General features: G+C 43.0%; 2 protein-coding genes across 2 annotated transcripts in view; one reads left to right on the top strand and one right to left on the bottom strand.

Annotated features, from left to right (window-relative positions):
- Nucleotides 1-23,277, bottom strand: part of SCARB2 (scavenger receptor class B member 2) — a 35,923-nt gene extending 12,646 nt beyond the window's left edge. The window contains exons 1-6 of the mRNA XM_063458696.1: nucleotides 22,646-23,277; nucleotides 6,587-6,744; nucleotides 5,982-6,129; nucleotides 3,613-3,807; nucleotides 2,962-3,053; nucleotides 764-883 (exon numbers count right to left, since the gene is read on the bottom strand). Coding sequence (XP_063314766.1) covers nucleotides 764-883; nucleotides 2,962-3,053; nucleotides 3,613-3,807; nucleotides 5,982-6,129; nucleotides 6,587-6,744; nucleotides 22,646-22,762 — 830 coding nt within the window. The 5' untranslated portion in view covers nucleotides 22,763-23,277. The remainder of the gene's footprint in view (nucleotides 1-763; nucleotides 884-2,961; nucleotides 3,054-3,612; nucleotides 3,808-5,981; nucleotides 6,130-6,586; nucleotides 6,745-22,645) is intronic.
- A 567-nt stretch (nucleotides 23,278-23,844) lies between these two features.
- Nucleotides 23,845-26,445, top strand: part of FAM47E (family with sequence similarity 47 member E) — a 35,878-nt gene continuing 33,277 nt past the window's right edge. Inside the window, exon 1 of the mRNA XM_063425323.1 lies at nucleotides 23,845-23,936. Within this exon, the coding sequence (XP_063281393.1) occupies nucleotides 23,881-23,936 (56 nt within the window). The 5' untranslated portion in view covers nucleotides 23,845-23,880. The remainder of the gene's footprint in view (nucleotides 23,937-26,445) is intronic.

The raw sequence follows: 26,445 nt of genomic DNA on the forward strand, positions 1-26,445 counted from the left end.
ATATTTTTCTACAAATGTTTTTCTGATAAATAACAATATGCACATGGCTTTACATTAAAATTTCTATTTGCATTACAAAAAAAAAGTTTTTTAAATAAATGCACATTTGTGTCAGGATAGGAGCACAAAATAAATTGCACATAGGGTACCAAAGTATCACAGGTTCTTCTGGCCTGCACAGCTGTACTAATGCGGAAGATTATACTTCCACATTAGTATACCAATTTTGTATGAGGTTGGACATTATTCATTGGCTGAGAGGGTCAGTTCACAATGAACCCTATAACAATGAGACATTTATGAATACAGTACACTTACATTACAGAAACAAAGGCTTCACTTTAATATTGTTTTTAAAGCCTTCCAAATGGCTGTAATATTTTGATAGTTTTTTTAAAATATGATATTTTAATATTTTTGGGGGGAAATGGCTTATTCTGGCTACTAATAAATCCAATCCTTAAACAAAGTTATAAGTGCCTAGCAACTTATTTATCTGTTATACTGTCTATATATGGGGGATTATACCTGAAAGCTGCCTCTAAATCTCCATACAAGTTCTAGGGATTATAAGATTGAAGTCTGGAAAGGCCAAGTCATTGGATTGGGTTGTCCTTAACACTGGTACATAACAGGTATTTGATTCGTGCTCTGGCAATCTTTATGCTTTCTTCACTGTAATATTTAGGTCAAATTTTTTTGCATCCTTTTTGTTCCCAAACAAAGTAATTGAAGCCAAAACCAAGTACACAACGCTCCCTACCTGCACAGGTCTGATGAAAATATGTAAATAGTGTCATCTTTGTCTACCAGTGGATGAAAGGAGGTACCATCTGTTCCATTAATCATATTACACGTGTCAGATGTCCACCACTCAAGCGATCTGATAAACAGTAAAGAAAAATTAAAATGTTAAAGGAGGGCATGACAAAGGTACAAAGCTAATAGCCCTTCACGCACTTGACGATTGAGTGGCCCAATCCCACCTAACCCAACCTTTGCATGTAAAAAATAGACTACTGCATGTAATAACTCATCTATGTGTATTCATTTAGAATGCTCACACATAAATTAGAATTATCTCCTGGCTTACCCTTGCACTGTAAGAGTGCAGCTCTAAATATGCTTTGACAAATAAACACAATATCTACACCATGAGGACTGGGTTGGAGACCACAGATTTACACAAACAAATATACAGAGCAGTACTGTCTAAGCATCACGGCAAACCATGGCTGTGCTATTTAGAGTCTAAACTTTAGACAATACTGCACTATGTCGTTTTTAGATTTGTTCTGTAGATATTGTGTTTATGTGTTGCACTGGGTAAGATATGAGGTGTCTTTTTGTCTACAGATAAAGTGTTAAAAGGGTAATTTTCTTTGTTTCTTTGCACTAATTGACGAAAAAGAGAAAAAAACCCTGACGGGGATAAATTCAGTGTGTCCAGATCATATCTCAGTAGGGGATAACCCTTATACTGTATAGAAAAAAGAGAAAAGGAAGTGTAAACCTAGGACCGAAAGTCCAGGAAACACTGGTGAGATATAGATCTCAGTTGTCTGTTAAAATTTAATAATTATTTAATCGGTATACAAAATCATGAACAAAAAAGAGATAATGAACGAAAATAATAATAACAAATAAATAACCCACTCTGGAAGGGAGATATAAGGAGCTCAGGGAGCTATAGGAGGAGTATGGACAGGAGTATATAGCTGTATAAATATACACCCTGCCGAATGAAAATATAAAGGAGAGAGACACCAATACCTCTCAATAAAGGGCAGGCAGTAGTGATAGTACCAGCTGTTGTTTAAATAGATACTCAGACCCTAATAAGGGTTAAAAATAGAGCATACTTGTAACTCACACTGGCTAGTATATGCAGATAAATCCTCAGTGCAAAATTGCCAATGATAATATAGAGACATACAAGTCTCTATAGTGGCTACACTGGAGGATAGTGCTTAGAACAGTGTTACATAGTAACTCATGTCAACTAGTAGGTGCAAATAAACATACTCCCAATATAGGGCGGACAGGAATTGTAGTCAAAGCTTGAGCTAAAGAGACACCCAGGCACTGACTAGTAATGCAGATAAATCCTCAGAATCAGTATGCCAATCAGAGACATACGAGCCCCAATAGTGGCTATGCTAGAGGATCCTGCTTTAATCAGTGTTGCCTAGTGACTCATGCTGATTACTAATTGCAGATGAAAACACTCTCTTGCTACAAGAAGAAAATATGTAGCTAATGCTAGAGAAACCCTCAAACACATGGATCTAGACCAGTATAGCTAGTAAATATATACTGGTAAGTTAGTCCAAAGGAATCCTAAATAGTGAGAGTGCAGCACGTAATAAAACCCCATCCAGCCCCAGTGCTGGCTATACTGAATGTCCAGATAAGACCAGAATGGCAGTTGGTCTCACACTATCTACATTAGCAGACAGTCATCAGTGAAATTTAGCCATGAAAAACGGTTATACGTTCCCTATAAATCGCTCCATACAGGCTCCAACTCCTACTTCCCTAACTAAACACCCCAAACAGTGTGAACAAAAAAATAGTGCCGTGGTTATAAAATCATTATCTGCCTGCCTAACGCGTTTCTGCGCTACGAAAAGCGCCTTTCTCAAAGGCTGTAGTTCTTTGCACTAATTGTCCACTGGTTTACAAGTGTTGCAAAACAACACACCGCTTGAATGAGCATGTTTGTGAGCATGTTTAGAGTTACCTGGTGTTTGGACATTACGTCAGCATTTGTGACCATGCACTAGCTTTCAGTGAACTGCATTGTCTATGGCCATTAGTGATTCTGACCAAAGTTGGCTAATGATGATGTGCTTTTTAGGCACAGGTAAGCCAGGAGAATCACTTAAATTATAGTTTTTCTTGAAGGCAACATCTTTACCACTGGACTCTGGACAAAGATGAAAGATGCTATACTCTTACTTGCTTCCTCTCCATTCCAGAATCTGGGTAAATTCCATGTAGTCTGCTGACCCACTCAGATATTCATATTTACCATCACCTGTGGCGTTCATCTGTTTTTTAAAAAAAAAAAAAAAGTACAATTACATTGTCTTTTGTAATTTGGTGGTTCAGTCCCCTACCTTTAAAAATAATAAAGAAATTGAATATATATATATATATATATATATATATATATATATATATATATACACACACACAAATATAGAGATAGATAGATAGACACACACACACACACACACACAGATAGAGATACAGAGAGATAGAGATAGATACACACACATACAGAGATAGATAGATAGATAGACATATATATATATATATATATATATATATATATATATATATATATATATATGTGTGTGTATGTGTGTATGACACATGTACCGATTCCTGATGGGAATGGCTGTAATGCTGCTCATCAATACACAGTGCAATCATGATGAAATTTATTTACCTATGTGGTGAGTGGATCCATTGTGGTATTTACTGAGAGACAGTAACATATTTGTTCCCTGTCATCTAGTAACAAAGTAGAGATTTATATCTAACAGGATATAAAATAAATAAGTTGAAAAAGAACTAAGAACAGTAAATAAGCTTACAGCTTACCTGGTAGAACAGACCAAAATCTTCACTAATATTTTGATACAGGGCATGAATCATAGCAAGAACTGGGTCCCTGTAGCCCCACAGCAAATCGTGAACCGAACGAGTGATGAACATTCCCTCTTTTGTAATTCTGAGTGCCGCTTCAAATGTTTGCTTTAATATAGATAGACTATCTTTGGACTTTTCCATTATTGTCTAATGTAAAAAGGGGGAAGAGATGAATAAAGAACAAATATTACCAGGGCTCAGTGGAAGCCATAGCACAGTCCAGTTCATTAAGCAGAGAACTGGGCTGCGTATAAACTAATAACAGACACAGTATGGCTAAGAGTTTATAATCCAGTTTCAATCATTCTATATGATCATTGGAATTGGTGATAGAGTAACAAAGCCAATGAACTCCTGCTGGTCAGAGATTTAAAACATACAGGGTCATTTTTAATTATACAATCCATTTAGGCGTACTGCTGTCCAATAAGTATATCTTTCTAGTAGCTCTATAAATAAAACATCCATAAAGAACTAAATCTGAATTCTCATTTATACTTAAATGGGTATTGTCTGATTTAACCCATTACTCTTAAAGGGGAAAATATAATCACAACAGCTAAGTAAAGTGGTTATGCTGCCAGACGTCTATGGGTAACATCCTTTTTCTTTTCCAAGTTGTCTGGGACTGGTATCACAAACAAATGAGTCTCTCTCTGGCACCCAGAGACTGCCCCTCTTCACTGATCTTGATAATGTGAACGTGTAATTTCCACAGTATCACTATACATTCTGTTCAACCCAGAAGTCAATGATAAGCTGGGCATCCTGGGGCAGGTTATCCCTCTATTCTAGTGTACTAAATCAAACACATTCAGGAAAGTCACTAGATTGTGAGTTGTGAAGAACTTGCCCTTGTGTATATGTGTGGATGTGCCTTCCTAGAATGTCTGTTTCCCCTTTTTAATCTTCCCCTCTCTGTAGCTTTGACTATGAATCCTGCAAAACACCTTTTGACCACCCCGGCACTCAATTTAGAACGTTTACTTAGAATGTTCACACCTCGCTAACGAGGTGTGAAAACCGCAGACCGCCAGGGAACGAGCGGCGCGTGCTTTCCCTGGGTGGCCGTTGGTTCATATCACCGAACATCCACCAGGGGGAGCATTCGAATACTGAACCGGCCTGCGTACACTGTCTTCGATCCCGGTGCCAGGGATAGCTAACGGAGCTATAATCACTTGTCACCCTCAAACCTGGGAGCTACGAGGCTAGGCTCGTGGCTGCCCAGGCAAACGCCCTCTCCTGTAGATACCCAAGTGTGGGTATCCACCGGAGAGAGGGACGCATGCCAGCGGGGAATCTCTGGAGCTGTGAGTTGGTCTCGCAGCTGCAGGCCTCCGCTCACCGCGTGGAAGTCCGTGCTGACCAATGGGAGAAGGAGTGTCCATTCAAACTGGGTTTGCGCCATTCTCCTGGATGGTCGGCACGAGTGAGCGCTGATTGGTCGCTGCAGGACGTCGGCAACCAATGAAAGCAACCAAAGCACCTGTTGAAACAGGGTTTTGCTCCCTTTCCTCTGTTTGGGCGGCGAAGCCCCTCTCATCCCGAGCACCGATTGCTGCAGCCGAGTTTCAAGCCCTTTCTTCGGATTGGGCGGCAAAACTTCTTCCTCCCCCGAACGCTGATTGGCTCAATTTGGTTTGCGCACTTCCAGATGATTGGTTGTTGCTTGGTTTAGGCGTGAAGTTTGAATTCGCCGGGCTAAACCAAGCAACAACATGGAACCAATTCTGGGGATGTACAAAGCCTCAAGCCCCAGACTTTCAACGCTGATATCTCGGGCTCTGTACATCCAATCGCCCCGCTTTTTGCAGGGATCTTAGGTGGGGCCCGGGGCTATTCATCAATATTATTTAACCCTGTACCCCCTTCCCATCCCCCTTGTATGTAATGTGTATTCATGTGTGTCCCTGTGTCCTGTTAGTATCGGGAGATGGTTATCTGTCACCCTGCCCCCTCCTGCTTGGGATTTTGTTGTGTGGATGGAGACCCCCTGTGGGGGTCTGTGCATAAAAGGCTGCGTGCCCTAATAAAGAGGGTAAAAGATTGTACCCTGGAACTGTGTCCCATCCAGTTACTGGGGAAAGAAAAACCAGCCGGGTTACCCAGGTCACGCTACAATACTGAATCAGCAAAAATGTAAACTTTGCTATTTTAGCCTAAAATGTTAAATAAACTTGTCACTTATGTCCCAATTAATGAAGAACCCCAATGCAATTCTAATCTAATTGGCTCGACAAAGTATAAATGATGACCCAAAAAGAACATGCTATATGTTTGAGGTTCCTCTTATTCGAACGTCTCTCAGCGCAACTTACCACAACAGGAATATTCAGTGTTCGGATCAGGTCTGTTTGAGGATTTCCCACAGACTTGTCAGATTCAAATATGTAGGTTTTTGGATTAACCGCTGACACGGTAGTGCCATTTTCATGAAACACAATATTTTCTCTGATTCGATATTCCCTAATAGGAGCAAAATAAATGTAAACTAACATAAGCATGTATTGATATAATCAATAAAATAATAGTGATGAGATTTTCAATTTAATAGCAGCAGAGACTTACAGTTGAAAAACATCTAAAGACAGCAGTAATTATTTTATATCTCAGACCATTATGTCTCTGAGTTACTTTAAAGGGTTATGCCAACCACCATGATCACTTATGCTTTTAGAAGTGGTCATTGGGTTAGCAATCTGTAGGTCAATTCTGTGCATATTGACCATTGTAACAGATGTAAAAATATTCCCCCTTGCAGTCAAAGCACCTACAAGGGGGAGATAGCTGTCTTCTCCCTCTCACCCTACAATTTAATTCATTTTTTATATATTGAAATTAAGCAAGGGCTTCCCAACTGTTTGAATGAATAAAACTTTAAACAGCCATACAAATCAACAGAATTATTTCTGTATATATTTACCTGTAAGTATAAGGGCCAACTTCTTGAAGAACTGGTGCCTCCCCAGATAGAACCTCCAATGGGTTAGAGACATTATAAAAGTAGAATTGCATGTATATGGGAGGTGGAGGGTTGACCCAATCCTCATAGACTTCTGTTCCATTTTTTAGGACCGTGGCCTGAAAGAAAAAGGTTCCTGTGAGAGCTTCTTGCAAATAAATAAATGCTTTCGGTAATCAGTAAAATGGGTATTGAAAAACCACAGGAAGCCATGGATTCTAAAATGTTATAACCCTCTCTTAAAAAAAACCTGAGGTCACTTACTTTGGGCTCCGCTCCCCCTCTGTGATCACTCCTCCCAAGTCCACACACTCTCCTCCTTCGGCAATCACTGATTTGCTCTGCTTGTGGACACTTTCCCAACCAAGGCAAACATCCTCAATGACGCCTGCAGTGAACCCGGGCAATTGTTTGGTAGGCATGTGTACTACTATTATTTGTTGTATTTTGTGAATGTAATCAATAGTAAAATCAGTAGGAGAAAAGAAAAAGCCTAAAATCTGTAATAGGAAATAAAGTGGCACAAAGTTGTAGTAACAGTTTTATACATAAGAAAATTGCCTATGTGCAGAAAACTGGTACAAAAGTGAATGTGAATGCAACGTTTTTTTTTTTTATTAGAGATAAACCCCTATGTGCAGATAAACCTTTTGCCCAGAACATATGCAAGGAATATAAGCTGCTTGGAGTTTCCTTAAATCTAGCAATAGGTGTGCGCACCCCATTTTATTAGGGTTTTCATCCAGGAATTCTTCCACTTTTCTTACTTTTGGAATTTTAGAGAACGTTAATATTTATTAACATGTAGAAATAGTGTAGAACAGTTTGAGAATTACTTACTGGGGTCTCGCCGAGAACAGAGTCCTGCTGTGAAGGACTGTCTCAGAGTTTAAGCTAATCGTGTCAACTAATGAACACCTTCAGATAATGAGTGCAACCCTGCATGGCCAGGCCTGGCTCAGTGGCAGAGGTGTCCAACAGTTCTTAAGTGGTATAGCTGCTTAATCGGGGAGTGCACTAGGGTACTACTAGCACCATTAACACTAAAGTAGGCTATGGTGATTATAGTATTTGTAGTGTTCATTTCAAAATATGCATGTGTGTGGGGTGACTGTGTGCATCAATAAGTAGTGTGTGGGTTTATGGGGGCGGGGATTGTTCCATCCTACCTACAATTTAAAAATGATGTTTTGCCCATTGCTTACCTTGGACAGGGGGGCAGATCATACGATTCCCTGGTAGCCCAGTGGGTTAATATCTGGTCCCTGGTGGTCCAGTGGGAGGAATTTGTGGTCTGCATCTCTGGTGGGTGCAGATTATTGTAAATGTTCCTCTTGTGTCAGGATCGGGACAGGGATCCAACACGCAGAGTACAAACAGTAGCCAGATACGTATACCGGACCTTAGAATGGCCGGACTAACGTAAGTAGTACAGTATAGAATGGTCAAAGACAAGCCGAGGTCGAGGGTAACAGAAGACAGGTAAGCGAGAGACAAGCCGAATCAAGGGTAACAGAGATAAGCAGAGTAAGGTAAACAAGCCGGGTCAAAACCAAAAGGGATAATAGAATACACAAGCACTGAGTGACTAGAACAAGCTAGAACCACGACAGGGCAATGAGCTAATGAAAGAAGCTGTTAAATACCCTGTTCAGAGCAGTAACCACGCCTCCGAGGCGTCCTGATTGGTCCTGCAGCAATTGAGTGGCAGGTCGTTCCGGAGGAGTGTCCTGATGACAACTTCCTGCCTAGATGCTGTAAAAGGCAGTCACTCCCTCGCGGCCGGCCTTGCATGACCGGATAGACCGTGGGAAAGGGAGCCATCAGGCCGTCTGGATGGAGGAACAGCTAAGTCTCTACCTCTTTCGGAGGTAGAGACCGCAGGTACCCTGACAGTACCCCCCCTCTCAGATACGCCCACCGGGCGGAATACACCAGGGCGAGAAGGGAATCGAGAGTGAAACGCCCTGCGGAGACGGGGAGCATGCACCTCCTCCTGAGGTACCCAACTTCTCTCCTCAGGACCATAACCCTTCCAATCGACCAGATATTGCAGTTTCCCCCGGGAGATTCGAGAATCAACGATGGAATTGACCTCATACTCCTCCTGACCCTCCACCTGAACTGAGCGGGGAGGGGCGATCGTGGAGGAGAACCTGTTACATATTAATGGTTTTAGCAAGGAAACATGAAATGAATTAGGAATGCGTAAGGCATTAGGCAACGCTAAATGATACGCAACTGGGTTAATTTGAGACAGTACCCTGTAAGGTCCAATATATCGAGGAGCAAACTTCATGGACGGCACTTTTAACCGAATGTTTCTAGTACTTAACCATACTCTATCGCCAGGAACAAACACCGGTGCTGCCCTTCTACGTTTGTCAGCGTGTTTTTTAACCAGCATAGAATTGTGCAAAAGAATTTGTCGAGTTTGATCCCACAACTCTCTTAAATTGGCAACATGAACATCCACCGACGGTATCCCTTGAGAAGAAGACTCCGAAGGAAGGATGGAAGGATGAAAGCCATAATTCAGGAAAAAAGGTCTAGAATGCGTAGAATCACAAATGAGATTGTTATGTGCAAACTCCGCCCAAGGAATCAAACCGACCCAATCGTCCTGGTGTTCTGAAACGAAACAACATAAATACTGTTCAACTTTTTGGTTAGTGCGTTCAGCAGCTCCATTGGACTGAGGATGATAGGCAGAGGAGAAATTCAATTTGATGCCTAGTTGGGAGCAGAATGATCTCCAAAAACGGGAAACAAATTGGGAGCCTCTGTCAGAGACAATTTGGGAAGGTATCCCATGCAAACGGAAAATCTCCCTGGCGAATATCTCCGCTAATTCGGGCGAAGATGGGAGTTTAGGTAAGGGAATGAAGTGAGCCATTTTAGTAAATCTGTCTACCACAGTGAGGATGACAGTCTGCTTTTTAGAGATAGGCAAATCAACAATGAAGTCCATTGCCAGGCAGGACCAAGGCTTTTCAGGAACCTCTAAAGGGTGCAGAAATCCGCATGGAAGCGAATGGGGTAGCGTGGTCTTGGTACAAAATTCACATGCCCCGATGAATTCTTTAATATCCTTGCGTAAGTCAGGCCACCAAAAATCTTTAGAGACCAGCGCATAAGTCTTGCGGATGCCAGGATGCCCAGCCACCTTGCTGTTATGGAGACAGCGTAGCACCTCCAGTTGGAGAGCGGCAGGAACGAAGTGTCGATCCCCAGGAGTCTGTTTGGGTGCCAAATGCTGAAACTTCATGATCTCAGAAAGCAATGGAGAGTGAATCCTGAGATTCGTGTTCGCGATGATATTCCCCTTAGGAACTATGGAGGACAGAAGTGGTTCAGTTATAGTGGATGGTTCATATTGACGAGACAAAGCATCGGCTTTAGAGTTCTTAGAACCAGGTCTATACGTAAGTACATAATTAAAGTGAGTGAGGAACAAAGCCCAGCGAGCCTGCCTGGAGGACAAGCGCTTAGCCTCCCCAATATAAGACAAGTTCTTATGATCCGTTAGGATAGTAACAGGGTGTAGTGTCCCTTCCAGTAAATGTCTCCACTCCTTTAAAGCCTTAATGACTGCTAACAGTTCCCTCTCCCCGATGTCATATCTGCTCTCAGGCCCAGAAATTTTTTTAGAGAAGAAACCACAAGGGTGTAACGGTTTATCCACCCCTAACCTTTGAGACAGAACAGCCCCAACTCCTGTCTCAGAAGCATCGACCTCGAGCAAGAAAGGCAGAGTCGTATCAGGATGAACTAGAATGGGAGCTGAGGCAAAAAGTTCCTTGAGAGTCTTAAAAGCACCAAGAGCTTCCTCAGACCAGAACTTAGTATCAGCCCCTTGTTTGGTCATATTGGTAATAGGCGCAATGATAGAGGAGTAACCCTTAATGAAGCGCCTATAGTAGTTGGAAAAACCAATAAACCTTTGGATAGCCTTGAGTCCTTTGGGCAAAGGCCAGTCTAAAATAGCTTGGAGTTTACCAGGATCCATTTTCAAACCTTCCCCAGAAATCACGTACCCAAGAAAGTCTACCTGAGACTGATCAAAACTGCACTTTTCCAATTTGCAGTATAAACCATGTTGCAGAAGTTTGTGTAACACCTTTCTGACCTGTCCAATCTCCTTAGAGTGTATTAGTATGTCGTCCAGGTAAACAATAACACAATCATGCTGAAACTCCCTAAGCACCTCATTAATCAACTCTTGAAATACTGCAGGAGCATTGCATAGTCCAAATGGCATAACAGTGTATTCGTAATGGCCATACCGAGTATTGAACGCCGTCATCCACTCGTGACCTTGCTGGATTCTCACCAAATTGTAAGCCCCTCTGAGATCTAACTTGGTGAAGATTTTGGAGCCCTTAAGACAATCAAATAACTCGGTAATCAGTGGGATAGGATAGGCATTTCTGACAGTTATTTTATTCAAGCCTCGGTAATCGATACAAGGTCTCAGCGTGCCATCCTTCTTCTTAATGAAAAAGAACCCCGCCCCGGCCGGAGAAGAAGACCTCCTGATGAATCCCTTTTCTAAATTCTCCTGAATATACTCCTCTAGAACCGAGTTTTCCTGAACAGACAAAGGATATACATGGCCCCTCGGAGGCATAGTCCCGGGTAGAAGCTTAATTTTACAGTCAAATGACCTGTGTGGCGGCAAAGAATCGGCATTCTTCTTGTCAAACACTGCCCTTAAGTCTAGGTAAAGATCTGGTATTTGTCTTTCTGTGGACTGAGTAGGATTCTCCTGTATGTTAATATTAGCTAATGGAGGGGGGCGGGGCCGGGCCGCCGGGCGGACAGGCCGCCACAAGATTCAGCTCCAGACCCGAGCACTTTAAAGTGGCCAAAAAGCGGGTGCAGAGCGCCCCAAAGCCGACATACTCACAATCATGGTGGAGAGCATTACCCCAGCTTCCGTGGGATGCCCGCGGGCCACCAAAGGCATTCCGGGAAGGGGGATGCCGACATCCCCGGCCTACACGCGGCTGGGAGCCATGATGCAAGCAGCATGAGAGAGGACCGATGAAGTCGGGTTACCCTATCATGGATGCCCACAGCGAGAGACTGAGACTGCACGAACAGTGCTCACCGGTGGTGCGGCCCCTGCTCCCCCCCTTTGGCCGGCGGGGGTTATCCCGGCCTCATGGCGACGGCCCTCCGGACGACGGGAGCACCGTGCTGGAACATACCCGTTCGCCTATACTGACACAAGCTGTCTGGAGAACAGCCCGCCAGCAGACCTGAGCAGATGGAGATGGAGTCAGAAGCGGAGGAGCTTACTATGGAGCCTCTTCTTTTAGGACCGGCTGAAATGCACCTTTGTACGGCTGGAGATGGAGTAACAATGAGAAATACTCACCATGAGGAGCGGATCAGGACGGCTCGTGCGGACTTCGGCAATGCTGACCGCCGGATGGATCCTCCGCGCTGATTACCCGCCCACTGGAGAAGTGAGTGCCCCGGCTTCTGGGTCGGGGGTCCCCGGAAAGCCTTGTCCCTGATGCTGAGAGCCCTGTGGGGTGGGTCTGCGCAGTCCTTCTGGTGGACCGGTGGCCGGGAGAGGTGTGCGCCGGCCCCAAGTATGTGGCCGGCACCGGGAGAGACATTGGGGCACGCGTTTCAATGAGTCTTGGGTGGTTATGGGGAGGTGCAGGGAGTGGACGGCCCGCGGACTCAAGGTGTGGGGGTCAAGTGGACAGTTTCTGCTCCTGAGTGCCCACAGCGCCACGGGGGGCTCGGACAGTGGGCGGGAGTCGGTCTGGGGAAGACAGCTGGAGGCCTGGCGACCTGAGAGACGTACTGCAGCTGTGCCGGGAGAAGCCCTCATCAGACTTTTTCGAAGTCCAGCATTACTCCCTTATTGTCATCGTTTTTATATTTTATATGCCCATCTTTATTGCATACATATCCCATAATCTACTAGGCGCTGATACAATGCCAATAGCATGGAGACCAGCCCTGCTCTCATTTACAACTGTTTAGTTTTAGTTATACTAGCTTAGTTTTGCTATTAGTCTACTCTGGAAAGTCAAGCTATTGCAAAATTTATAAAATTGTGCTCATATTAAGCTACAGTATTAATAATTATAGTGTAGCATGTTACGAGACCTCTTCCTTGACAGCGTTATTGTCAGCCTACTCAATATGTCTAATATGTGTTAACTGTCATCCCACTATTGTTTATTACTCGTAAACAATGCGTGTTTATTTGATGCCTACTCGTTCGATATTTTCATGTAAAAAACAAAAAAAGTGCCAGCTAATCTGTCACAATCTGTAATGTTATGGTCAAGCTTGCTGATGCTATTGTGACTCTTCACGCTTAATGTTAATCTATGCACAAGAAAAATAAAGAATTAAAATATTAGCTAATGGAGAAACCTTGCACAAACACCGATCCTGGCAACCCTGGCCCCACGAGAGTATCTCCCCTAACTCCCAATCAATAATAGGGTTATGTTCTTTCAACCATGGGTACCCCAGAACTATGGGAACGGAAGGAGACGAAATGAGCAGAAGAGATAAATTCTCCACGTGTAGGATACCAACATTTAACTCAATGGGTATGGTCTCACGAAAGATAACGGGGTCTAGTAGTGGTCTACCATCTATGGACTCAACGGCCAAGGGTGTCTCCCTAAGCTGGGATGGGAAATTGTTTTTACTAGCAAAGGCTTGGTCGATAAAATTCTCAGCAGCACCGGAATCTATCAAAGCCATAGCCCTTACTACTTCCCTCCCGCAAGTTAAGGAAACTGGTAGCAGAAGCCTGTGATCTTTATAATTAGGAGTAGAGGACAAAATAGAAACACCCAAGGCCTGTCCTCTAGAGAGACTTAGGTGCGAGCGTTTCCCGGGCGGTTAGAACAGTTCGAGAGTAAATGACCCTTAGCTCCACAATACATACACAAACCCTCTCTTCTCCTGTACTGTCTTTCCTCCTCAGAGAGGCGGGTATACCCTATCTGCATAGGTTTAGGAAGCAAAGATACCGTGGAGTCAGGACTTGGAAAAGCGGGGGCTAACCTAAAAGAAGGTCTCCGGTTCCTCTCTCGAGTGTTCTGTCTCTCTCTTAAACGTTCATCTATACGAGAGATGAACGAAATTAAATCCTCTAAATTCTCAGGGAGTTCTCTGGTAGCAACCTCATCAAGGATTACTTCAGATAAGCCATTCAAAAATACATCCATATACGCCTGCTCATTCCACTTGACCTCTGACGCCAGAGACCTGAACTCTAGTGCATAATCCACCAGTGTTCGGTTCTCCTGTCTCAGACGCAACAGTAATCTGGCTGCATTAACCTTTCTACCTGGAGGGTCAAATGTTCTTCTAAAAGCAACTACAAAGGCGTTATAGTTATAAACTAATGGGTTATCGTTCTCCCATAATGGGTTGGCCTATCTCAGAGCTTTCTCAATAAGTAGGGTGATAATAAATCCTACCTTTGCCCTATCTGTAGGATAAGAGCGAGGTTGCAATTCAAAATGGATACTAATTTGGTTTAAGAAACCACGACACTTCTCAGGAGCCCCAGCATAGCGTACTGGGGGGGTAATGTGAGAAGAAGCACCCACTGTGGCTACCTCTAGACCTGAACCGACAGGAGAAACAGGGGTATTACGTATCTCCTCTGGTGGGTTATTGGCACGAGATAATAGAGCCTGTAGCGCAAGCGCCATCTGATCCATTCTGTGATCCATGACTTCAAACCTAGGATCAGGAGAGGCAAGCTGACTGTTTGTACTCGCAGGATCCATTGGCCCTGTCGTAATGTCAGGATCGGGACAGGGATCCAACACGCAGAGTACAAACAGTAGCCAGATACGTATACCGGACCTTAGAATGGCCGTACTAACGTAAGTAGTACAGTATAGAATGGTCAAAGACAAGCCGAGGTCGAGGGTAACAGAAGACAGGTAAGCGAGAGACAAGCCGAATCAAGGGTAACAGAGATAAGCAGAGTAAGGTAAACAAGCCGGGTCAAAACCAAAAGGGATAATAGAATACACAAGCACTGAGTGACTAGAACAAGCTAGAACCACGACAGGGCAATGAGCTAATGAAAGAAGCTCTGTTAAATACCCTGTTCAGAGCAGTAACCACGCCTCCGAGGCGTCCTGATTGGTCCTGCAGCAATTGAGTGACAGGTCGTTCCGGAGGAGTGTCCTGATGACAACTTCCTGCCTAGATGCTGTAAAAGGCAGTCACTCCCTCGCGGCCGGCCTTGCATGACAGGATAGACCGTGGGAAAGGGAGCCATCAGGCCGTCTGGATGGAGGAACAGCTAAGTCTCTACCTCTTTCGGAGGTAGAGACCGCAGGTACCCTGACATCTTGATCCAGTGCCACAAGGGAGTATTTAAAGAGAACTGCATCCACCCAAAGTGCAGCCTACAAGCTCCCTTGTAGAAACCAGGAAACACAGACCTGGCGGTTAAGGAGCTGTTTTCTCTTTTAAGAAGTTTGACAAAGAAGCAATCACTGGATTAAATAAAGGGAGCCTATGTCATTTCAATGGCCCTGAAGGGTTAACAGCAAACCAGCTAAAGTCCAATCCTCCTATACGACAGTGTTCAGAGTCTATCACTGCACAATGTCACCATTTCGGACAGATAATGAGGAAATTAAATATTTTCATTATGATGTCTCAGGCAGGCAGTAAGCTTTGGATGCTGGAGAATCCGGTTAAAACTATTTAACAAATAACAATGGGACTGCACACAAATTCTCCTTGGTTATGGTGTCAGGAGTATAACTTTGAAATATGCTCCTAACACTGAATTCTACAACAGTAAGCGCTGAGTGAAAGAACAGGTGTATCCTGTATAGCAGGAGTAGGCTTTTAGCAGAACTGTTCCAATACAAGACTTTGAAGTCCCTTGGCATGCTGGTCCTATTTCTTTTTAGTTTTTATTGATTTTGTGTATGTTGCCATGTTATGTATTGGTGCTGCAGCTCCGGGGAGGAGTGATCACAGAGGGGGAGCGGAGCCCAAAGTAAGTGACCTCAGGTTTTTTTTAAGAGAGGGTTATAACATTTTAGAATCCATGGGTTCCTGTGGTTTTTCAATACCCATGTGGGTTCTGTTATACGGTGTATACGTGCAAAAAATTTTTGTATTTGTTGCACCCCTCTAATGTACACTGCGAGGGTACAGTTACACATTGCCACATACACTGCTGAACTCACACACAATGGTTCACGCACACACACACACACTGCTGGAGACAAACTGTAGGACACACTACTACAACTATACATGACAATGATGTCATGTTTAGCAAAAATCTTTTTTGCTTACTATTTAGCAGCAGGAAAGGGACTTCCCTGGTGGAATGGGGACACGGATGGCCAGGCACATGGCAAGGGAACATGTTTCAGACAGCTGCTCTCCTTCTGCATGGTTTCTCCTTCATAACTGCTAAAAGGAAGTGATCTGAAATCAGTTACTCTCAGCCAGGGCCAGCCTGTCCATTGACTGCTGTGTAGTCACAGCTCCAGGCAGCACACTGACAGGGGCGGCACCTAAAACAAGAATTCCCAACCCATAGCGATGGTGCAGCTTCAGCGCAAGGGTCAGGAACCTGTGTGAAGGTCTATCGGGTGGCCCTGGACATGTGCAATGATGAGCTCGGTCATGCGCTGTGGCGTTTAAACAGCGCGACTGGGCCCCTTCTATCCGCAGGGAGAGCTGGGAGGAAGTGACAGTGTGTCGCTTCCTCCCAGGTCACACACCAAGACTGTGCCGTGCGGGAGGAGGAGGGAGTCGTGAGGATGGGGCCAGACCAGGAGAGCAGGCCCCCAACTCCCACCAGCCACAGCCAGCAGAAGGTAAAAAGCTTCTGGGTGGCTCCAATTTTTTAATGGATGTATCCCAGGGTCAGATTAAGAGCCCAGTGGGACTGCTGGTGACAATTATGAGGGGCCTAAGTACAGAATCTTATCGACCAGAAACACTAAAACAGTTATACCTCTCAAGCATTATGTATCTGGTGTAAATGTTGCCGGAGGGAAACTCATAGGATGCAGCTATAAGAAAACTCAGATTCTTTTAGAATATGCCAATCTCTCTCTATTCATGCTTTCAAGTAAATCCATACAACCTAACAGCAGTGTCCCCTAGAACATTAGGGGACACAGACACTTGGGGACACTGGGAGACACTCTGAGACATGGGGACACAGACACTGGGAGACAGTGGGAGACATGGGGACACTATGAACACTGGGAGACATGGGGACACAGACACTAGGAGACATGGGCACACAGACACTAGGGACACTGGGAGACATGGGAACACTGAAATACTAGGGACACTGGCTGGGAGACAAACTGAGACATTTGGGGACATTGTGTCACTAGTGTCTCAGGGTCTCTATGTCTCCCAATGTCCCTAGTGTCTGTGTGCGCATATCTCCCAGTGTCCCTAGTGTCTGTGTCCCCATATCTCCCAGTGTCCCTAGTGTCTCACTGTCACCATGCTTCCCAATGTCCCCAAGTGTCTCAGTGTCCCCATGTCTGTCTGTGTCCCCAGGTGTCTGTAACCCCATGTCTCCCAGCGTCCCCTAATGTCTCAGTGTTCCCATGTGTGTCTGTGTGTCTGTGTCTCCAAGTGTCCCCAAGTGTCTCAGCGTCCCCAGAGGTCTCCCTGTGTCCCCATGTCTCACAGTGTCTCCTAGTGTCTCAGTGTCCCCATGTCTCCCTGCAGCCTTTACCCCATCCCTCACTTCTCTGAGCTGTAGGCTGTCTCTGCAGGCTTGGAGCTGCTGTCTGGACTCTCTGTGCTGTGTAGCTGCTCCCCGCGGATCAGTGAGTAGAGAGATGCAGGTATATGCTGTAATTTACTATCCCTGCCTCTCTCCACACACACAGTGACCCCTACTGGGTATTGCAGAGTAATCTCGGTTTATACTGAGAAAACTACCGGCATTTGTATTGCAAGATCAGTACCGGCCAGGCAGCCTCAAATAAATATTGGGCAGGTGGCAACCCTAAGGGTAGTGTGTAAAAGAAAAAATTTGTAAAAAAAAAATGTATTTATTATTTTTATTTTTTTAAATCAATGGGCCTGGTCCATGGGCCTGGGCCTGGAGCTGCAGCTCCATCAGCCCCTATATTAATCCGACCCTGGTGTATCCGTGTGTAGTGTATGTTTCTGTGCATAGGTATCTGTGTGTATCTGTTTGTAGTGTATGTAACTGTGTGTGTGTGTAGTGTGTGTGTGTAGTGTGTATCTGTCTGTGTAGTGTGTGTATCTGTCTATGTGTAATGTCTATATGTGTGTAGTTTGTGTATCTTTATGTGTGTAATGATCAGTGATCAACTGATAGTCCAATATTCAATTTGTGTTGTACACATGAAGACTGTGATTCAGCAGACAATCACAGGGACCACTGGAACAGCAATGCTTGAGTTGATAGATCTTGCTGTCCTTATCAGTGATCAGACGGCAAAGGCCCCACGTGAAAGTATGTGTTTTTTTCTATAAGTAGCCTGGTAAAAAGGCAAAAAGATTAATGCCACAGCACTCTGTTCCTGGATAGATTGGTAGGTTCGGCATCTACAGAGGGATAAGGAGCGGCGAAGGCCGTAAGGAGATATGACACGTGAGAACTGAGTGTGGGTGCACCAAAGGCAAGCTATTTGAGTTGTTTTCCATCCTTAGTGTCCTTGTCTGCTATGTTTTGGTTGCTTTTATGCCACATTTGGAGCATAACTCTTGGCATACCTGCCCTAGAACGAGTGTAAGTCAGAGGCACTCAGCAAGTTATGTGGCATCAACAACAGATTTTGTTATGCTGTGCCGGTGTGTATATGTGAATGCATAAGGTGATGTAAGCAGGTAGGTGGGAAGGGTGAATATAGATCTATAGGTATACTGGTGTGTGCATCAATGTGTTTCATATCTGCGTCTTTGTGAGGATGCTGGTGTGTGTGTGTCTATTTTTTTTTTCTTTAAGGTTGCCCTTATGTCTCCTACTTCTTTAACTTCCATGCACTGGTCTTTCTCCCCCAACACAAGTTACACCCTCTATCATACCCTCTAACTGTTATCCATCCCCCCTGCCTGTGTCTCTTTGTAGACTTCATGACAACTTATGTTATTCACCCTATTCTATGTCCACTTGAGTGTTTGTCTCAAATGTGCACATTACTTGTGTGTTTCTCTATATCTTACACCCGCTATACCATGGGTTTCCAACCTTTTCACTTCCCTGGGCCACACTGAGCGCAGACGAATTGTCTTGGGCCACACATCAAATATATAATATATATTATAGATAATGTACATAAGTAATATATCTTTAAAAAGCCTTTTCTTAATTTTGATATTTCAATTGTTTAGTAGATAACTCCCTGGTTTGTTATCCTTGTGTGGGATTGGCATATTTAAGGATATCAAATTAGGGAGCTATCTACTAAACACATACACATGTATATGCGTATGCAAATATAACCACAGATACACAAACACACAGAAAATCACAGACCTATGCACACAGTCACAAATCTATACACACATAATCACCGACACACATACAATCACAGAACTATATGCACAATCACAAATACACATACAATCACAGACCCACACGCACATACAATCATATACCTATACACACAGTCACATCCATACATACACACACACACAATCACAGACCCACACCCACATACATACAACAGATATACAACAGTAGTAGGCATTAAAAAAAAAAAACCTTCTAACCCCCACCCCCTTCTACAAAACACCTGCCCCCTCTACAAAAACCCATGCCAAGTCCCCCTTCTAAAAAAACCCTGCCCAATCCCACTTCTACAACCCCCTCAACTTCTACAACTCCACCTCTAGTGGCTGTCTACTAGACAGCCAATAGAGGGCACTTCTGTGTCCATAGCACAGGAAATGCGTCAGCTAATGCGTCGCTCATTTCCCCATAGGAAAGCATTGAAAAGCATTTTCAATGCTTTCCTATGGGGAGCTCTAATGAGCCGCATTAGCTCTCCCCGGCCGGTGGGCGGGATCAGTCTCGCCCACCAGCCGACGCAAATCACTGGGAGGAGTGGCGGAGGAAGAAGCAGAGACCGCTGCCTCTGGTAAGTTATTGAAGGGGTTTTCACCCCTTCTGCAACCGGGGATGGTAGGTGGGAGGGAGAGGGGACCTGTAGTGCCAGGAAAACGGATAGTTTTCCTGGCACTGGAGTTTCCCTTTAAACTATCCCTTCTAAGACACTCTAAACCTACTATATCCTATTGTATCTGTATGTTTGTCAAACTAGGCTTTATTCATAGATTCCAGCACTGCAGAATATTTTCATGATACACAAGTAGATAGAGTAACAATCACCAGAAGATGGCAATTACAACTATTTATAACAAAGTACCAAGTCCCAGAGAGACAAAGCAGGCCATTCACTAAACTCTGGGTTGTAACAAATTAAAGTTTGAATGAAGAGAAAAAAAAAAAATATGGAAAAAATCCTTTAACTTGGCTCTAGTCACAGAATGTGCTGCCACTTTTTCAACTTGATACAATTTGAACTTTAGTGAATAAAATTAAACACAATATGAAACAAAGTTACAATGTAATAAAAATGGTATCTATAATCATCAAACTAATTGCTATTTTAAAATATCGCAGGATAAATGGTATAATAATCTTCAGGTGAGGCCTGTCAATTTTGGGGGGAGATTTAGGAATAAGCTATTCTGGGTGTGAAGTGTTCAATGCTGAGACATTCTATTGGTTTCCACTGTGGTTGTTTAACTCTTTCCTTAGAATAGCACATGTTTTTGCCTTGATAAATCTCCTCTCTTGCCTACAATTTATTTGCTGAAACACACGTCATGTAAACCGGAGCCAGTCACAGAGCAATCTCCACTACTTATCAGAGAGTGTTTCTGTGGATACTGAGTTAATTAGACTGCCAGGCCATGTCTCTAATACTCCGCTGGGACTTAGGCAGTGATTCACTTCCAAGAACCTCCTTTAACTGGCATCAATGTGCTAGTGTTCTGAGCTTAGCAAAAAATCAAAGACTGCTTAACCCCTTAAGGACACATGACATGTGTGACATGTCATGATTCCCTTTTATTCCAGAAGTTTGGTCCTTAAGGGGTTAAAATTACTCCTAGCTACTGATTACACCATCGTGGTGGCCAACAGGTAGATTTCTAGTTGTTGCAGAACTACAACACTCATGTATGGGGATGGGGAATCTACATATAGACATTAGTGCATTCATTATGTTTGCCCGATATGGTAAGAAAACTAAGCTAAGCAAAATGGAGGAACTCAATATCAGTTTAAACCAGGGGTCCTCAAACTCCGGCCCCCCAGATGTTGTTGAACTACAACTCCTATGATTCTTTGAATTACATAGCCAGAGAATCATGGGAGTTGTAGTTCAGCAACATCTGGGGGGGCCGGAGTTTGAGGACCCCTGGTTTAAACACTATGCATGACTGCTTAGACAGTTTCTTATAGAGAAGAGACAGCGGAAAGACGGTCAACCAGGCAGCTGATGACAGTAGTTTTGGGTTGCCTTGTGATAATTTTGTCCATTATGTATATGCAGTGTGTACTTGCAATACAAATAATAGGGAAGTTTCCCCCATGGCTGGAGAGAGCTGAGCCACTTACTGTGCAGTGAACTGGGCTATGCATTAACTGATAACAGCCCCAGTAAGGCTGTTTTTTGTTGTAATGCAGTTACAATCATTTTATGTGATAACTGGGAATGAGGGATTCATTCATTATCCTATAAGCACCTAAAAGGACAGAGGTTTATGGGTAAGATCAATAGTTCAGGTTGAATAATGCTGGTGTGGGAGGCATCTGCCTGCAAGTGTAGGTAAGCCCACTACATCGTCCCCAAGAAACCCTTTATAGAAATATATTTAATAAATTTTTACTTCATTTACAATAAATAAATAATGCATTATTTATATGCCATTATAAATATGGGGCTGGTTCTTAAATATAAAGTCCCTTTAAGTGCTTGTTTGTATGCCTGAAACTGCACACATGACCTGGGAACATAGCTGTCATTGCAGCAAACAGCATGAACCATGTCACAAAGGTATTACACTAGTGCTACACATTTAAATCCAATTAATCATGTGAAAATATGGAAGATGAGGGTCTATAAACCCATGAAAAATACTTAAAGTGGCAGGTTAGACCCATCTGCACTAGGTAAAGTTATCTTGGCTTCATTGTACAAATATAAGTAATTCATTCTCAAACAAGTCTGCACATAAACACTGGGAACTCCTGAATTTCAGGTATGTGTAAAGGAAAAAAACTAAACAGTGATAAAATAGCCTGAATAAATACCCTAGGCTAAAACTCTGTTGCACATCCAAATGCAATAATAAAAAATAAAAAAAAACGGTTTAGTAGATATACTCAACGAAAACAAGCATTAAATGTAATTATGCATTTTTGTTTTCATTGGGGGTAGATCTTAATTTAAAAAATAAAAAATAAACCTTGCAAAAACTGCATATCTCCTCTGCTGCCCCCAGCCTACACTTTCTGTGACAGTCCAATCACAGACTTCCCAATGTAGCTCAATGATAAATCTTTGCAGTGCAGGTGCTCTGAGTAATGTATGCCTCTTTTAATTTTAATTAATTAATTGCTATTGAAATCTGCAGTTTTTGTAAAATGAGAGGACACACACTTTACACACACACACACAGCAAATGTATAGTTCTTTAGGGGTCTGGAGTTCCCCTTTAAGAGTGTGTACATTGTTTCCCTGCACTTTGTTTGGTCAATGTTGGGGTACTAATACCAAGTTATCCAGCCAGACATAAAATTCAATGACCTATAACTGGGTCCACGTGGACCAGCTCACACTTTAGTACAATATAACTGATATTAGGCATAAAGAGGGTCCATGCAACTAGAATACACTGACAAACAATAGCTGTAGGTGGTTAATGAAACCATTACTCTGCACACAAGATACACATAGAACATCTCACCTGTTTGATCTTCTCCTCAACAATGCCCATAAAGGTGTGAGCAATCAGCAAGGCAATGCTAACGATGAGTAGCAGCAGGGACAGGGTGCCAGTCGCATATATCGTCCACCTGGCCATGGCTGCCCACACAGTGACACTCAGAAATCAGGCACTGGGCACCGTCAGGCTGGGGCTGGCTAGTGAGCAGAATAGGCAACTACAGCCAGAGACTGAGAGAGAGCACTGTGTGAGCCAGGACAAAGACCCACACCCTGAATCCAGCAATCCCTGAGGGAAACACACACAGCTCCCAGTGTGCACCCTGTGTGTGCCAGGCAATGCTCTACTATAAATGTAATTACTGTGCCCTCTTGGGGTCTATTATTGTATGTCTGAGCTGCTCCTGTGTGCTTTCTGATTAGTGCCAACTCCCTGCCCCCTTCTCTTTCTGCAAGGTTACAGCCGGTAGTCATACAATCCCTGCAAGAGGCTGGATATAAGCTATTTTATATATACCCTCGCAGAGTATGTAGGGTATAGGTCAGTCCTGCCGGGCACTGCTGGCTCCCTCCCTCCTTGTTGTGCAATGGGTTTCTTCAATAATACAGCTGAGTTTCATTTCTCCTCCTTCCCTGTGTGAGTCGCAGGGCTGTGACGAATGTAATGGGAACTCAGCTCGGGTGCTGTGTGTACTATAATAACCCCATCTCTGCCAGAGCACTCATTATCAGACTGCATGTACAGAGTCACTTGATCCACTCCCCAGCCCATATGGTTACATACTGACAGAATGCAAAGTAGCAAGTTTATTGCTTAAACAAACAGGTTTTATTATTGTATTCTTCATTTGTAGCCTGAGCCTCAAAGAGCATTGTGATGTTTGTGTCATATAATGTAATGTGTTGAAGTTATGTGAAATGCGTTTATATATATATATATATATATATATATATATATATATATATATATATATGTACAAAGCTTTGTCTGAAACACAGCCATCAATTTTCAGGCACTAACCATGACATTTACCCTGTATATTCCTTTTTGTTTTCCTGTTCCAGCTAAGGACTGCTATCCAAGTTAACACTTCTACATTGTAAGTGTCATTATGTATTATTAATTCAGCTGAGGAGGATGAGGAGGCGGTTTCCAGGACACCATGTACAGTAAAGGACCCTCAAAGCTGTAATCCACTTGTTCCATGTCTGCCAGTAGCATTTTCTCCAAAGCAGCAGGAAAAGTGGTGGCTGGTAATGTTTAAATATAGTTGGATGCTGCCTCAACCCCTCCACTGGCTGGTCTTCTTCAGGTAACCCTTGACCCAATAAGACATCATGCCCTGCTCAAAACCATAATCAAAGCAGAAACATAGCCTTGCCAACCAATAAAAGTGAGGGAGAGGGGATTTAAGTTTTTTTTTTAATACATAGTTATACATCATTAGTCCTTACAGCAATAGATTTAATTTTGTTCTGAAACAAAACTGTGGGAATGCTGCCCCACCTTCCTAAAGGTATGCCTCCCAACAGTCCCGGTTTTGGTGGGAAAGTTTTGATTTCTGGGTCCTCTCCTGCTTTAGTTCCCTGTTGTCCCCATCTGGGAACACCACTGAACTGTCCTCCGGCAACACAGTGTGAGGACATTATTGGATGCGCTTGAGCTGTACAGAGGGCACTACAACCATGTAGGCAGTCCTCTCAGTAAGGGGCGGACAGCCTCACCCACCCCTTGTCTAGGTGGAACCAACCATTACAGGCATCACCGATGACATGGTTGCATTGCTGGTGACACTTCCTCAGGTCTTTCTCCCAATCATTGTTGGATACCTCCCTGCGTTGGTTGATTATATTCTGGACCAGCCTATACTGAGCATAAGCATATTGAATACCTGCCTCATTTGTTTCACTGTTGTTAAGTGTTTCATATATTTCACTGTTATCTGTCAGTGGTCATGCATCAATTCTGTTGCGGAGACTATAATTAAGAATGGCTCCCATTATATGACACATTTCAGAGCTATATCCCATGAGTTAGTCTGTGTTTTTCTGTTTTGCATTTATGTTTTCTGACTTGTATATGTTTGCACAGATGTGTGTGTGTGTGTATATATATGTATCTATCTCTCAATCAAAAACTTCCCTGCAACCAGATCCTTCTCCTCTGATGTCAGAAGATAGGCTGAGAGGAGAACAAGGGAGGCACATGGGGGAGAGGGTTCCGTCTATTGGCTGACCACTATGCACAAAACTGACATTTGCCAGCCAGAACTCTTGTTCCAGGCTGGCTAATCAGGCCCCAATGACACTACAAGAGCTGGAGCTGCACCTCTTATGTGCCGTGTTTCGTGGGAAATCACTGCATATACAGACACCAGGCACCATGACCACTACAATTTATGATGCTTGGCGTAACCCTTTAAAGGCAGCAGCAGGGATATAACCTCATTTTTAAATAAATGAGAAATTATAGAAGAATTTTTTCAGTATCGCTGTACACAAAATAACATTTTATTTATATATATATATATTAGTTAATACAATGTTAAACAAACATCTGCACACCAGTCAAGCCATAAGACTTGTTTTTTCCACAGAAATCACAAATCTGCAGTGATGTTACTACCGCAAAAGATTCTAGGTGGGCATATGCCAATTAGTTTAACAAAGAATTAAATTTTTGCCTCATTCCATTTTAAACATGGATTCCTTTGAGTCTGTGTTTGCAGTATACAACAGCTTTGAAACACAACTTAGGAAAAGATGCAAAAACAGTAAACCACTCATGGACAGCTGTTTCATAGTTAATGCAAATCATCAGTATGAGGTTGGTTACTGGTTTGCTTATTGAGTCTTGGCAGTGCTTGGAAAGCAAAAACCCAAAAACCTTTATGGTTTTTGAGATATATCTATCTATATATATATATATATATATATATATATATATATATATATATATATATATATATATATATATATATATATATATATAATAATTTTTGTATTTATTTATTTTTGAGGTGTATTATGATTGCCAAACTCTAAACACATCTTAAAATGCAAGAGACACATACAAAATATGGTGCACTCAAAGGCCTTTGCAAAAAAAAAAAAAAAACAACAACAACTAATAATAATTAATGTATTATAAACAACTGACAAATATTGAAATTTTGTCCCCACCTTGGACTTTTTTCAAAAAGGGGGGGGAGGGGGTGGTGTGTGTGTGTATATCACTGTGTAGTAGATATACCCCCAATGAAAACATGTCTGCATTCTTTAACCCCTAAAGGACTACAAGCATACTATGCTGTGCTTAAAGGGGTGGGCCTAAATGCCATAGGACGGCATAGTATGCCCAGTTGTCCTCCCGCCGTCCTGCCACTCTGTACTCATCTGGACCAGTGATCCATGGTGATCCCGGTCAGGGGGACTGCATGACAGCCCACGCAGTCTCCCTTGCAGCAGCTCCAGCCCTCCAGGGCCATGTGATCATGATGATCACATGGCCGCATTTGGTGTCTATGGAGCTGCTTGCCCCAGGCACTTAAAAAAGTAAAAATATATCAACTAAATAATAAAATATATATATATATCATAAAATAATTAAAGCACTAATATATTACATAACATAACTAATAATGTACTTTGATATATATATATATATATATATATCTCAAAATACAGTGTGTGTCTCTCGACGTGGGTCTAGGACTCACTCTCATGGCCTTGTGTTTGCCTGGGTGCTTACTTGAGCCAAAACATATATTCCGAGTAAAGTGCACTCACAGGACACAGTAGATGCGTTTTCAAACTTTTATA

Source organism: Pelobates fuscus, chromosome 6, assembly GCF_036172605.1.
Source record: "Pelobates fuscus isolate aPelFus1 chromosome 6, aPelFus1.pri, whole genome shotgun sequence".
Taxonomy (NCBI): domain Eukaryota; kingdom Metazoa; phylum Chordata; class Amphibia; order Anura; family Pelobatidae; genus Pelobates; species Pelobates fuscus.